This window comes from Mercurialis annua, linkage group LG3 (genome assembly GCF_937616625.2).
Source record: "Mercurialis annua linkage group LG3, ddMerAnnu1.2, whole genome shotgun sequence".
Taxonomy (NCBI): Eukaryota; Viridiplantae; Streptophyta; class Magnoliopsida; order Malpighiales; family Euphorbiaceae; genus Mercurialis; species Mercurialis annua.
The window spans coordinates 73,397,703-73,413,088 of NC_065572.1; the positions used below are offsets into that span (position 1 = coordinate 73,397,703).

General features: G+C 28.7%; 2 protein-coding genes across 2 annotated transcripts; one reads left to right on the forward strand and one right to left on the reverse strand.

Moving 5' to 3' along the window:
- LOC126673810 (beta-glucosidase 12-like) lies at positions 1–7,465 on the forward strand. Its single transcript, XM_050368107.2, has 13 exons — positions 1–184; positions 550–619; positions 2,695–2,753; positions 3,825–3,900; positions 4,004–4,081; positions 4,567–4,654; positions 4,752–5,007; positions 5,157–5,272; positions 5,387–5,604; positions 5,706–5,737; positions 5,953–6,055; positions 6,622–6,733; positions 7,147–7,465. The coding sequence occupies exons 1-13, from the start codon at positions 26–28 to the stop codon at positions 7,313–7,315; spliced, it is 1,536 nt and encodes a 511-aa protein (XP_050224064.1). The 5' UTR covers positions 1–25; the 3' UTR covers positions 7,316–7,465.
- Positions 7,466–9,194: 1,729 nt separating this feature from the next.
- LOC126672058 (linoleate 13S-lipoxygenase 2-1, chloroplastic-like) lies at positions 9,195–14,007 on the reverse strand. Its single transcript, XM_050365956.2, has 9 exons — positions 13,593–14,007; positions 12,610–12,878; positions 11,901–12,138; positions 11,324–11,641; positions 11,138–11,223; positions 10,949–11,059; positions 10,547–10,848; positions 10,184–10,450; positions 9,195–10,100 (listed from the first exon to the last, which is right to left on the reverse strand). Exons 1-9 carry the CDS (start codon positions 13,948–13,950, stop codon positions 9,341–9,343), a joined length of 2,709 nt encoding a protein of 902 aa, XP_050221913.1. The 5' UTR covers positions 13,951–14,007; the 3' UTR covers positions 9,195–9,340.
- Positions 14,008–15,386: the final 1,379 nt, after the last annotated feature.

The window sequence follows — 15,386 nt, forward strand, 5'->3', positions numbered from 1 at the left end:
GCCAATATTGGCAGAAAAATCAAAGATGGCAATTACAAGTTATATTTTGCTTAGCCTGCTACTTGTGCTGGGCTTAGTAGAGACTACTAGTGTAGCTTTTTCAGGCAACTATGATCCTGTTTCTCTTAACCAGAGCAGTTTTCCGGCAGGTTTTCTTTTCGGGACCGCATCAGCGGCTTACCAGGTAAGCCGGATTCCTGGTTGTGTTCAGTTTCCATTTAAAACTAAATACTCCCTCCAGTCCATAATATTTGTCGCATTTGAGAATTTTTTTTGTCCATAATATTTGTCACATTAGAATTTTAAGAAAGCATTAATTGCTATTTTTCCAAAATTATCCCTAGCAATAAATACTTTATAAGGTTAAAAGAACTAGTCAAACATAAAACAAGTGTTAATTAATATGGACAATTTAGTAAAACTATACACAAATCAAGACATATTTATTATTTTTTTAATCTATGTGAAATGGGCCAAATGCGACTAATATTATGGACCGGAGGGAGTAGTTGATAATGTGATAAAGCATTTATTATTTTTTGTCATCAGTATGAAGGTGCAGCAAATGAAGGTGGTAGAGGACCAAGTATTTGGGATACTTACACTCATAGATATCCAGGTATATATATAAAAATTAATTTACAAGTATTTGGGCTTAGCGTTTATTTTAATTTTTTAAAATATTTCTGAAATTCTGATATTTTTATTTAAGTTATATTCTTGTAAAAACAATCTGTACGACTAGTCATGGCCAAACTTCTAAAACATAGAGGTATTGAATCCTGTGATAAATATACATCATGATTAATTGAACCTGATTGGGGAATATATTGACATGATAACATTTTTTATTGAATAGAAGTCAAATCATTATGAATTAAAATGATTATTATACTCCCACCAAAAATATTATACTCCCACTAATAGTTTTCTATTTTTGATAACATTTTAAGTTAACTTTTTTATTTTCTAAATAAATATTTGTTTTGAACATAATTTACAATATGGCTATTTATAAGAAAATATATAAATTTATATTTTTTGAAACAGGATGTGGATAAAAAAATTTATTTTAAAAATCTGTATGTTCATATGGGTATTTTTTTAATAATAATTGAAGAATAAAATACGTACACATTTGAAAGAAATTGGAAATGGGTAAGGCTATCTCTAAAGTCTAACCTACTCTAAAATTGAAACTCTATTTGTTTAGAGATAAAGTAAGTTTTTCTCTAATTACAAACTTTATTTTTAATTTTAAATAATTTTTTCTCCAACCACAAATTTTGTCTCTAATTATAAAAGAATATTTTAAAATTATTATTTTAACAACTTAACTCAATTTTTTTTATATATTCATCTTAACAATAGAAACATATAATTTTTATCATTAATAAAATAATAAATATTTAAATAAATATTTTTACCATATAATAATATATTTATTAAATAACATTGAATAAATATTAATATTTTTAGTATGTAAATTAAAAATTATATTTAAAAAAACACACATACTAAACATTATATAAAAATAAAAAAGACACAATGATAATAAAAAATTACATAAAAATAATATATACAATATTTTATAATTTAATTAATTATTTAATTTTATTAGAAGTCATATAAAAAATATAATAATATATATATATAAAATTATAATATTTAAATATACTATTTTGGCATAACATATTAATTAGTTACACAAGTAATTTTTAAAATTAAAAAGTACAAATTAATTTTTATAAAATAATAAATAGTGAAACTTTATATATAGAATAAATTATTTGAAATTTTTAAAAAAGCGAGTTTATTAAATTAGATTAGAGTTGATTAACTCTAGATAATAAAATTTAACTCATTTTTAAAACTAGATTGGAGATGCGCTAATAGTGAAACAAGTATTTCTCGCGTGGGTATGACCAAGAAACTGAAAAGCCTGCAGAAAATTGTGTTGTGTTTTGTCCTGAGTGGCAATAATTTGAATTCCCGAATTGGATTATTGGATTATTCTTGCTAACGTGTGTTAATACAGCCAAGCTGGTGGACTTTTCTGATAATCACTTACATGTCTCACATTTATATAAACTAGTTTCGCATTACGTGCTATGCACGTGGCTCGTAACGTAACTCGTCAATGAACATTAGTAAATTTATTATAATTATATCAATTTTTTATTTTTAATTAATATTAAATTAGTTAAGATTTTTTATAAAATTAAATATAATATATTCGGTTATTAAATTTTTTTCCATACTGAATTTATTCTTCTTTTGGTTTTATAATAACCATATTAAATAATTAACTTAATTTAATTAATAATATCTATAAAAATAATAAGATAGAAATTTAAATAATAATATATTGACCAAAGAAAGTATTTTAATTTTATAATTCAATCAAACTAAAAGATAGGTATTCCTACTAATTTGAAGACAATTTAGTTATTTTTACATACTAAAAACTAAATTGGAGATAATAGCTACCTATTCTAATTATGATTTTAATTATAATAGTGATTAATTAAATAACTAATTAGTTAATGAATATAAAACTTTTATTTAGTAGTAAACTGAAAAGGATTATTCAGTAAATTTGCCTGTCCCCCCCCCCCCATCCGTGCTTTTATATATAGTATAGATTAATTGTATTTATTCATATATAAATAAATATGAATAATTAAATGGCAGGTAAAATACTGGATGGTAGCACTGGAAATGTGGCTAATGATGCATATCATAAATACAAGGTAAATGGAATACTGAATAGTATTAAATTATCTAATTTATTTAGCAAAATACATTTTTTTATTTTAATTTTTCTACTTTTATTTGTTAGAATATTTATAATATAGTGCTATCTTTTATGTTAAATTTAGTATAAAAATATAATTAAATGCTATATTTAGCATAATATTTTAATTTTATCTCCAATACAAAATGTTGAAAGAAAATATTATAATTATTTATTATAATAATATCTTTTAACTTTTTTTATCATTTTATAAAACAATTCAATTATATGTTTAATAAATTCTTTTAATATAAACTTTATATTTTAATTGATATAATAATGAGCTTTTTAAAAAAAAATTATGAAAAAAATCAATGGATTTTATAAAAATAAATTATTTTATCATTTATTTAATATATTGGCGTGTGATCTGTTATCAAATTAAGATTATAAAATTAAAAATAATAATGAAATTAAAATAAATAATGCAAAAAATATAATAATAATAAAATTATTATTAATAATAAAATTTGATTGGATGTTGAAATTTAGCATATGCTATAGTGAATGTTAAATTTAACACAGGAAATAGCATATGCTAAATTTAATATTCAGTATAGCAGTGCATTGAAAACAAATTTTAAGACTAATGCTAAATTATAGCATTAACATGACAATTTAGCATTGCATTATGAATGCTCTTAAAATTGAGTCTTTATATTTTTTATTTTATAAATAATAGATTTTTTCGTCATGAAATTGAGATGCGTGTACTTCACACACCTAGTGCAAGTGAGATAATTTGTTTTTTTTTTACATAATTTTTTATAAAACTTAGGTCCATATATTTTTATTTTTATTGAAAGTAAGTCTCTCAATCGGTTTTTTCTCATGACTTGATACTATTAGCATTTATTAACGGAGTGATCTAATATCTATAAAATTTAAAGTGCTCAATTTAATAAATTATAGTGGAAGGATTCAATTTAAAAAGTTATAATAGTATAAAGACTCAAATATAAATTTTGCTAATTTATTTTGATTTGTTACTGTAATAGCCAATTTATTATTTATATCTATATTGCAGGAAGATGTTGGGATTATGAAAGAGATGGGCTTAGACGCTTACAGATTTTCTATATCATGGTCTAGAATATTGCCAAGTAAATTCAATATTCTGATCACCATAATTATTATTGTTTATAAACTTAAACTCCAATAATTGGAAGCTAACAAAATGTTAATGAACTATGTGATGCATAACAGAAGGCAAACTAAATGGAGGAGTGAACAAAGAGGGTATCAAATACTACAACAACCTCATCAATGAGCTTCTAGCCAATGGTTATTATTCCATTAATTATTTTGATATTAATTTCATTATTTTTATGCAACTTATATCAGAATATTTTTTACTAACGGTCTCTCAAATTTTTGTTTATCTCCCACTATAGTCGATAGATTTTAATTTATAAATAGATTCTTCTTAAAATTTTATTTTATATTCATATTGTTCTAAACGTCAATTCAGTTTTGTTTCCACCAAAATGGAATAAAGTGGAGTGTTTGAGATAGCTCCTTATAACAACAAAATTATTAGTTCAAATAAGACTCCAACTAGCCGCCATTTAAATTCTGATAAAAATAAAATTAGAGTGACGTTAAGGACGATACAGATTTACAGTAGAATATAAATGAAGGAAAAACATAATTACAAACTAGAGTTTAGAATTATGGTGGAAAAGAGACTAAAGTTGAAGGACTCTAAAGTGAAATTATCCTATATATCATCATTGATTCATATGGTTTCTTTAATTATGGAATTTCAGGCATTAAACCCTTTATAACTCTCTTCCACTGGGATCTTCCCCAAGCTTTAGAAGATGAATATGGTGGGTTTCTTAGTTACAAGATTGTGTAAGTTAACCATACTACAATTTTAATTTAAAACATTAATTTAATTCATGTAGTTTTTATAAAATATTTTTAATTTTCAAATTGACAATATATGTAGGGATGATTTTCGAGACTATGCAGAGATATGTTTTAAAAAATTTGGAGACAGAGTGAAGCATTGGATCACATTAAATGAACCATCGAGCTACAGTAATGGTGGATATGCGATGGGATATCTTGCACCAGGTAGATGTTCGAGTTGGCTACAATTGAATTGTACAGGCGGCGATTCAGCAACCGAGCCATACATTGTAACTCATAATCAGCTTCTTGCTCATGCTGCTGCAGTCAAATTATACAGGGCAAATTATAAGGTTTATTTTACTTCCGATAATTTAACAACAAATTTTAATAACCGCTGGATAGCATTCTGCTAAGTCGTGGATTTCATTCCTCCCACAAGCGCTCTTCCTTCCCCTATAAATTCTTGACTAACGCTATTAATTTCATGATTATTTGGCAGGCAAAGCAGAAGGGGATAATAGGGATTACTTTAGTATCACATTGGTTCATACCCTACTCAAATGCCAAGCATCACCAAAATGCTGCAAAAAGAGCTATTGATTTTATGTTCGGATGGTATGTATCTATGTATTGTACGGAAAAAAATTTGAGTCCTGCATATTGATTAGTGTTATTGTTTTACTTTTCAAAACGCTTTAATTAGAACTATGAAACCGTAATATTTTGTAGGTTTATGGATCCGATATCAAATGGCGACTATCCGCACACATTAAAATCTCTTGTTGGAAATAGATTACCAAAATTTTTAGAGGAGCAATCCAAAATGGTTAAAGGGTCATTTGATTTTCTTGGATTGAACTATTATACTGCTAATTATGCAGCATATGTACATTACTCTAATGCTATTAATGCTAGCATTTTAACTGATTCTCGTGCCAATCTATCAAGTGAGCAAATTGTTCTTAAATTTAATTCCACCTATAATTGATTTTTTTTTTACCTAATTTTATACCTATTAATCAGTCTCTTTAATTTTTTGTTTATGTAGGTGAGCGCAATGGAATTCCAATTGGCCCTAAGGTAAGTAAAACGATCAAATAATATACCGCCATGGTCCATAAAGTACGAATGGATCTAACCAATTTAATATTAAAAAAATAACATGTTTTCCTTTTATTTTTCATTTCACTAATATTTAATCGGTTAGTTTTACGTATCTTTTTTCGAATTCAAATAAAAAATCTATCTGTATGCAAATGAAAACAAATATACGAAACTTATTTAGAAAATTGCAGGCGGCTTCAGATTGGCTCTATGTTTATCCAAGGGGAATTAGAGATCTTTTGCTCTACACCAAAAATAAGTACAATAATCCACTTATTTACATCACTGAAAATGGTAAGATACAGTCTATACATTCATACTTTACACCTCTTTAAAATAAAAGCAATTATTTAAATTTTTGTGTTTTCAAAGTGTACGAAGAGCATTCATAATTTTTTATTATTTAGTATACGTCAATTTCAATATGTTTGTATTTTTTATTTAATATCTAATACTAATTTCAGTATTATTTATATTTAATATTTCTTTAGGTGCTATGAAAACACAAGAGTTATGGATCAAATTTATTAAAATTTGCAATTTTTTTAATTTATAAGAACATATCTTATAAGTTTAAGGATCGGATATTCTTTTATTCAAAAGTATTCCATCGATGTATGCATGAATTTTTAATATCTTAAATAATAGGTAGTTAATTATTTTTTAGTTAACACTATATTCTTTATTTATTAATTTTGTATATATCATTAATTAAATAAGAATAGTTGTGGTATTTTTTAAATAAACTCGTGTTTTTTTAAATTAATCACATTTTTGTCTATAAATTTAAGACGAAAGGAGTAATAACTTTATTTTATTTAAAATAATATATCGAAATCTCACTTCCACATATGACATAGGAATTGACGAGGTCAATAATGCTGCAACTTTAACACTTGAAGAGCAACTTGCTGACAATATGAGGATCGATTATTACTATAGCCATCTTTCTTTCCTTAAAAAAGCTATCAAGTAAGTGTTTTACACAATTATTCATTTCTTTCTCTACTGGTTCAAAATGAAGATTAAATGATAGATCATATTTCAAAGGCTAAATGTCAAATTATATTAAAAAGTTTACCGTTTTTTATAATTACAACATAACTATTAAAATTTAACAAAATCAATCACCAATTTTTATATTTTAACAAATTGGATCACCGAGCTGTTTTTTCATTGAAAATAGCTGATGTGAACATCCTAAGACACATGGTTCCGACAGTCACATCAATATTTTTCAACGGAAAATAGTTCGGTGTCTTAAATTATCAAAAAATAAAAAATTATGTTGTAATTATAAAACATGCTAAACTAGTTTTTTTTAGCAATTAATCCGTATTTTATCCATTTGGGCATATAATAAATTTGTTGATTTAAATTTGTAGGGATGGTGCGAATGTGAAGGGGTATTTTGCATGGTCATTACTGGATAATTTTGAATGGAGTAATGGCTACACTGTCCGTTTTGGAATCAATTATGTTGATTTTAAAGATGGATGTAAGAGATATCCCAAACTTTCAGCTCACTGGTTCAACAAATTCCTCAAGAAATAGATTAGAATATCTGTAGTATTTTATTGCGAAGTTTGTTTTTAGACATTTATGAAAACTTAGCAACGGTATTTTACTGGCTAATAATAAAAACAAATAAAGGTACAATTAATGTATTGTCTTCCAGTAATAATGCAGAAGTCACCTTTTATATATGAATAAATTATTCTGTTGATTTTAACCAGTTGCAAGTTGTAAAAATTCACAAAAAATATACAATTATTTTTAATAATCTGACATAAAATAATATATTTAAGTAATTACATACATAATATTTAAAAAATAAAATTGATACAACTTTTAAATAATTGAAACTTTATTGTCGGATCGACATGAGAGTGTAACTATTACATTGACAGAATTCATATTAATTATGACCGGTTTTGATTTATATTTCATACTTGATTCACATGCAAATTAGATTTAAGAGAGATTATTAGGTAGACTCGGTATCGCATCATCCGTAAACTAGCATATCACATCATGACACGTAATTAAAATAGTGGCACTATCGTAATTTTGTTTATTACTTTTTTTACACTTTTGAATAGTAATAAGAATGTCTCTAGATTTAAATGTGTTTCAATGATAAATTGTTGTTAAATTTAAATGTTTTTTTTATTAGAAATTAAATTTCACAATTCTAAAAATGGTTTTTGCTTACTAAAAAATTAAAAGAGTGTAAAAATTTCAATTAAAAATGGATAATTAAATTGATTAAAAAAATGAATAGAATACAATAAAATTATCAAATTGAGACAAATTTACGAACTTTTAAAATTATAAATAAATCTATAAATAAATCAAAAAAATCAAAATTGTATCACTAGTAAACCTTTATTTTATCAAAAACCTTAAAAATTAGTAGTAAATTATAATTTCCCTTAAATTTAGTAACAAATCCTCGTTAATCATATAGGCGAAGTCAATTATTGATGGCCTCGTCATGCATGGAAAGGGTAGCATCAGCTATCTAGTCAGCATGAAAAACACACATCGCATAAAAGAAGAAGACAAGATGCTAACGGGATTGGTTCAAGTGGTAAGTTACTTAGTATCATTTAAATAAAATTCGGATTCGAGTCTTGTGAATGCAGAAAATTCCCATTAACAGATCCTCCCATCATGCCAGGTGCGCGACGCTAGTCCAATCCGAATTAGTTTGGGTGAAATCCTAAAAATCGGATAGGAAACCGAAAAAAGAAGACAAGACAAAATGTACATTTGAATATTACATAATTACTATAAACAGAAACTATATAGCATATACGTCTCTCCTTAATTCCTCACCTGTCCATTACTAATTTTGTACTTATATGTATATGGTTCACAGTGATATCACATGCATGGCTCTGTCGAATAATTATCATCATAAATCATAATATTAAACTTAAAAACCAATACAAGATTTTTGGACCACTTTTTTCTGCTCCATCGACCATATTTAACACGAGTGATGCTATTATGCTAACCTTTCGCAACTCACAAGAACCGAACCTGCCAATGTTGCCAATTTCAGTTGTCTTTTATTTTTTTTAACATTTACAATGTCGTTTTTGAAAGGCCTTAGGCCCTTATATTTTAAAGTTTTATTTATATGTTAATTCTTTAAGAATTTCTATCTTTATATAGTCCTTATACATAATTTAATTTGAAATTTAAATCGTTTTTTGGACGGAGAAGGAATGTGTATTATACTCTTCGTAAAACACGTGTGAAACTGAATTTAAATGTCCACTTAACTCGACATGTGGACAAAATAAGTCACATCGTCAAATTTATAGAGACCAAATAAATACAAATTCAAAAGATATGGACCTATAAAATAAAAAAAAACTTGAAGGGCCAAATAAATAAATTTGAAAGTTTAAAAATCTTTAAATATTTTTGACACAAACATTATTTATCATTTAACGGTAATTAGTTATACAGTAGTTTGAGAACGAAATACATCCTTTGCTTGGTGGTGGCATTGAAAGCAACATACATTTTCGTGTTACATGCGTCCAAAATGACAAAAAAAAAACATCAAATAGAGATACTGTAAGGAACCCCTTTACTAGTAACTCCAGGCTCTGAGAAGGGCTTCAAAAGCTCATAAGGCGGAATTCCAGCTCCATTTCTGTTCTTCAAACTCGGATCAGCATTCCTTCCATCAATTATTCCTTCTAATTCCTTTAACCTTCCATTGAACTTCTCAAATGCTGCTTTTATGACAGGATCCTGAACCCAGCCTGGCTCTATATACTCTCCCATATATTCTTCATCAGGAGAATGACTAGACAATACATCTAGAACAGCCATCACTCTTGTTGCCTGAATCTGTGAAGGGAATGTCAACAAGAGTATACATTCCGGTTTTTCAATAAAAAGCTTCCAATCCTCATCAGTTGGATCTTCGTTTGGCATTTTCAATCTTGTAACTGTAGGTCTATTTGGGAAATACCCTGCATATGTATATTGTCCAAAGTTCACTGCAGCATGGTGTCCTGAGGTTACCCATACCATTGTTGTGATAATTTCTATGAGGTCTTCTGGCGTTTTCAGCTTAGGCCACCAGGGTTCATCTTTTTTATCACCGTGGCCAACTATTCGAACTTCAGTCCAAAATTCCTGGAGTTCTTCGTCCGACAATATCAGACTTGGTTCTGGATAGTAGTGATTGACATACTCACTCACCCAGCTTTTAATTGCATCCCAAAGAAGTAATCCGTCGCTGGCATATGGGTAGTCTTCGATCGTTAATTTTACGCCATGTGGAGATGATGGGTCTTCAACGGCCATCCCTCTGCAACAAATTGGAAAATTTGATGATGAATTGTTGTTTGATTCAATTGAATGGAAATATAATCATCCCTTGAACTTAGTTACCTGCTAATTAGATCTTGAGGCAATGCTTCTTGGTCAAACCTCCAAAGCTTACCATAAATAACAGAGCTCATCTCCATACAATATTTTCCAGGAGAGAATGCAGATTCGATAATGCCTCCTGCGTTAACTAGTGCTTCTCTAGCCAAAGCATTGATCTCCATTGTATATCTGAAATGAGGATGTAGGAGCCTGTAAATAGGATGCATCACACTGAGCTGCCGATGGGCTGCAATGATGTAAGGTTCTGTGCATGCATGTGTTCTCAACCTACAACAAGAAAACAGAAAACGTAGCAATGGGTTAATTACTGGTTTAAGTTCTCTTCAAATTGGTGCTCAAAGTTCTGTCCTTAAAATTTATTACCAGTGGCTAATAAGTTGGTGATAGCCTGATTCATGTGCAAGTACATGAGCTTTGGCAAGTCTCCAAAGCCAAACACCTGTGGCATCACAACTTGACGTGAAGGCCTGCTTCCATTGTGGTTTTCCATCCATTGGTGGACAAACAAGCTCAATGGCTAGTGTCCGCAATGTGCAATCTGGGTTTAAGAATAATACTGTCCTAGACCCATATAATGTGGTGTTTTCAAGCTGTCGTACTTTGCTCACAAATGGCAAGAACAAATCATGGTAGTCTAACATGAACAACTTCTTTTGTTTTATAGCCTACATGTGCAGAACAAGATTATAATAAGATTATTAAGTTCCAAAAAGGTTAAAATAATGTCTGAATTTATTTTTTTCATTTGAGGTATAAGTTTGCTACCTCTTCAACTGTCATAAATCCTTTGATTTGTTGCTCAATCATTTCTGTAGTAATTGCTGACTCTGGAGGTCCATAGATCTCGGGATCCAATGTACTTTTCAGTGGCCATTCCTGTAGCATTTCATGCATAAATATTTCACAATTCTTTATAGTGAACTGCTAAAAAATTTACTTCTAAGAATTGATTACCTTAACCAACTGTAAGCTCAATGGGTTGAGACCAGCAAGAGTCTGCCTACCGAATTCCTCATCCCTAAACCAGAAAAATCTATCTCCTGAAAAGCAAATCAAGTTCGTATATACACATAAATTTTGATCAGCGGCTAGAACAAATAATAAACATATGTAACAATGGTAAAAAAACAGAGTTCATACTCTCCATCGTTTCCGGGGTATTAAACGCCAAAACCTCTCTGGTTTCATCTTCTATAGTCTTAACAATACGAGGGAGGATATCTTTCCACCCTTGCTGTTTAAGAGGCGGCAAGTCGATCCCTTCATTGAAAAGAGAATCTATGGCCGTGAAGTACGGGAATGGAAGGTCAGGATCTACTAATGCAGACTCCAATGATGGAATCAATGCATGCAATACTGAGTAAACTGTCTTTGCTGAAAATGTTAGCCCCTTCACTTCCGAGAATTCTTCATCACGAGGAACGTAGACGCTGAGGCCCCGTGACTCAGATTGTGGATCTGCCAAGTACATTATCAAATTTAAAGTAATTATATCTCAATAATCGAGTTCTTCCGATATCTTCATTAAATCATGCTCAAATATTTGCTGTTGTTTCTAATTTAGTTTAAACCTATTATTCATTTCATTTGATTTATACATTATTAATTTACACATAAATAGACTTAGAAATCAAAATTTATGAAATCAATTGAACTAAATTAACTATATAAGTATGAATTAACAGCTCTTATGAAACAAATTTGTTAGAGTTATCACCTGTTATGGTCCTTGCGCCGCCAGTTCGGCAACGTCTAGGGTAAGGGAGCTGTTCGCCGCCGAGCACAGGTCTTTTAAGGTTAGGATTACGGTCAGGGTCACCGAGATCATCGTAAACATCGTAATCATAAATCCGGTCGCCTTTCTTCCGCTCTCCTTGACCATTGCCTCTTAGAAGAGCAAGTTCTTCCTCTCTGAACCGCCTTAGTCCCTCCGGCGTCTGTGACGGCAAGTATGACTGTTCCAGAATGCAATTGCAAAAGGGTTAAGGTACAAAAATGACCTTAATGTTTACTTTGTAGCAAACCTGGCCTTAATGTTTTTAGAATCTCAAAAATGACCCTAAAATTATCAAAATGGAACAAATATACCCTCCGTATAACGGCAGCCTGTTTGAACGTTAACTCGGCTGATGTGACTTACAATTAGCCGTTGTCTTAATATTTTTCGAGTCTCAAAGATGACCCTAACATTACCAAAGCGGAACAAATATAATCTTAATGTTATCAAAGTGGAACAAATATACCGTTTACCGTCCGTCTGACAATGGGGAGTATATTTGTTCCACTTTGATAATGTTATAGTCGTTTTTGAGACTCGAAAAACATTATGGGACCAGACCACAAAATAAACATTAGAATTATTTTTATAATAAAAATTTTATTTAATATATTTATGCTCTTAAAAATAAACTAAAAGTAGAGGTGACCTTAGTAGTGAAAAAGAGCCTTTTAGGGTGGTTGGTATCCTTGGCATGAACCCACGAGTCACAAGATACAGTTACAGAGCCGGTAATGAATCCTTCAAGAACAATATCCTTGACGAACATCTCTCTACGGTGCTCATTTTCAATAAATACGGCACCCACCTCTCCAAAACTACTGTCAACTTCAAAATCTGCTTCATACATTATTTCCGACCCTTCGTCGTCTTGCTTGTGCGCGTACGCTGTTATCGTCGCCTTCTCCTTTCCGGTATCTTCACATGCATAATAAAATTACTTACATTAACTCAAAATAGTAGTAATACTAAAATGAAACACTGTTGGGATTTAATCATAAATCTTTTTGAGTTGGATATATTTCCAATGTTGTAAAGTATGGACTTTCATAACATTAAACGAAAAAATTGGAACATTAATCGGATTTTAGCTTTCTTTACGAAAGCTTAATTGAATTTATGTACGCGCATGTAGTATATTTTAAAAATTTAATGGTGATAAAAGTCAAATGTTTTGATTTTTTTATAGATTTATTCAAAGTTTTTAAAATATATAAATCTATTTCAATTTAATAATTATGTTACCATTAGAACCATTTTTTTTCAATCGGTTTAATTTTACAAATCTTTTTTCAGAATAATATCATTTGTTTTTTTTTCATGTTATAAGCTTCATATTATTATTTTTTCAATCACCGAAAAATAATATTGTTGTTTTGTTTCTGATTTTAAAAAAATAAATAAATTTTACAATTCTGAAAAATAGATTTTACTATATATAAAAATTTAACTGAAAATTAAGACAATTAAATTATTAAAAAGATGAATAAAAACACAACGGATTATCGTTATCAAATTGCAATAAATGTTTACAAATTTTGAATAAATTTTTAAAAAGTATCGAAAAATTCAACCTTTTGGCCTATTTTATAGTAACTGTTTTGCAGCTCAGAAACAAAACAGTGAACTTACTGGGATCAAGCTCTGCACTAACAAGTTCAAGCAGGAGAGTTTTGCCAAGAACATCAATAATATCATCAAATCCTCGGTTTATCCCTATGTTCGACAAGAATCCGCCGACCGTTCGGGTCACAGTAACTTTAGCTTTCACTTTCGTAGATTTTTGCAGGTCTTGTGAAATGCTTGCTAGGGTTTTTACGTTCCCTGCAGAATGTTTACACCCAGCTCTAATTTTTCTCTGTGTTTTAAGTGATGAATACATTGAAAGAATAGGGATATTATTTTGGCCTCCATTTCCATGAATGAAGGGCTTAGGGAGCAAGAAATGGGATTTTGAGGCAGGAGAGTGGTGAAGTTGAGGCTTCAACATTTTGCTTTAATTACTTGTGTTTCAAGAAAGGCGTCGGTGGTGATTATATAGAAGAAGAAAGGCATGCATGGAAGAAATAAAGAGGAATGGTTTTTTTTTGTGTAGTGATAAATTAAATTCAAATTTTGGGGGCTGTTGTAATTTTATTTAAAACTTTTAATTTTTATAATAGTATCCTAATATCAATATGTCGTTGCAATTTAATTTATTTTTTTTCAATCAATTTAGTTTTTTTATTTTTTCACCTCAATACAATACCTATTAATTTCGTTTGACTTTTCGTGTCATTTTTAACTTCAAATTTATTCATTTTTTGCTATAATCGTTCAAAAAGTTAGAGAATTTATATTAATATTATTAAAAGTTAGAATTCTGAAAAATAGATTTTATTAATTACGGAGTTAATTTATAAATTCAAGTAAAAATTTGAACAGTTAAATTGATTGGAAAAAAATTGGCTAAAATTGCAACGAAATATCGAAATTAGGCTATTATTATAAAAATTAAATATTAAAAATAAAATTGTAACAAACAGCAAAAAATTGAATTTATTTTATTGTTAAGCCTTTTTTGGTTACATATATCTTCCAATATCTAGAGCTATACTGTTTCGGTTAATTCGGATTCACTCAAGTAATATATGTTAGAACTTAGAACAATAAAAAAAAGGCTTAATGGCGTAAAAAATCATAAACTTTAGTGTGTTTTGCAAATTTAACATAAACTTTCAATTTTGGCAAATTAATACACAAACTTTTGATTTTTTGCAATTTTAGCACCGATCAATTTTTCTTCAAAAAAATAGAAAAAAATGCTGATGTGGACGCCAGAATAGTGGTTATTCCGGTGTACACATCAGCATTTTTTTCACAAAAAATTGATCGGTGCTAAAATTGCCAAAAATCAAAAGTTTGTGTATTAATTTGCCAAAATTGAAAGTTTATGTTAAATTTGCAAAACACGCTAAAGTTTATGATTTTTTACGCAATTAAGCCTAAAAAAAACTAGAAGGTATTTATGATTCGAACTCGAGGCCTCCGATACAGAAAGAAGAGGCCAGAAAATAAGATTTTAATAATTCAAAATCTCTTGCGTATACTAACTAATTACAAGTTTGGAGTCTAACTGGAAAAGGGAGAACTGCAAAATACTTCCTCCGGTTGATAAGCGCTTTAAAAAAAAATAGTCCACTATACTCATCAGTTATCACTTTAAAATATCAAGTAAGCATTTATTGCTATTTTTTAAAATTTATGCTAATCAATAAATAATTAGATATATATCTTTTAAAATATAGAAATTCTTACTGTTAATAGACTAATTTATTATTAAAATTAGTTAAAAGACTACAATACATTTTATTTAAATCAATTAGATTCCTTATTTTATTTAATTCTCAAATAAAATTGATATAAATATAAAATCATAAATATTGA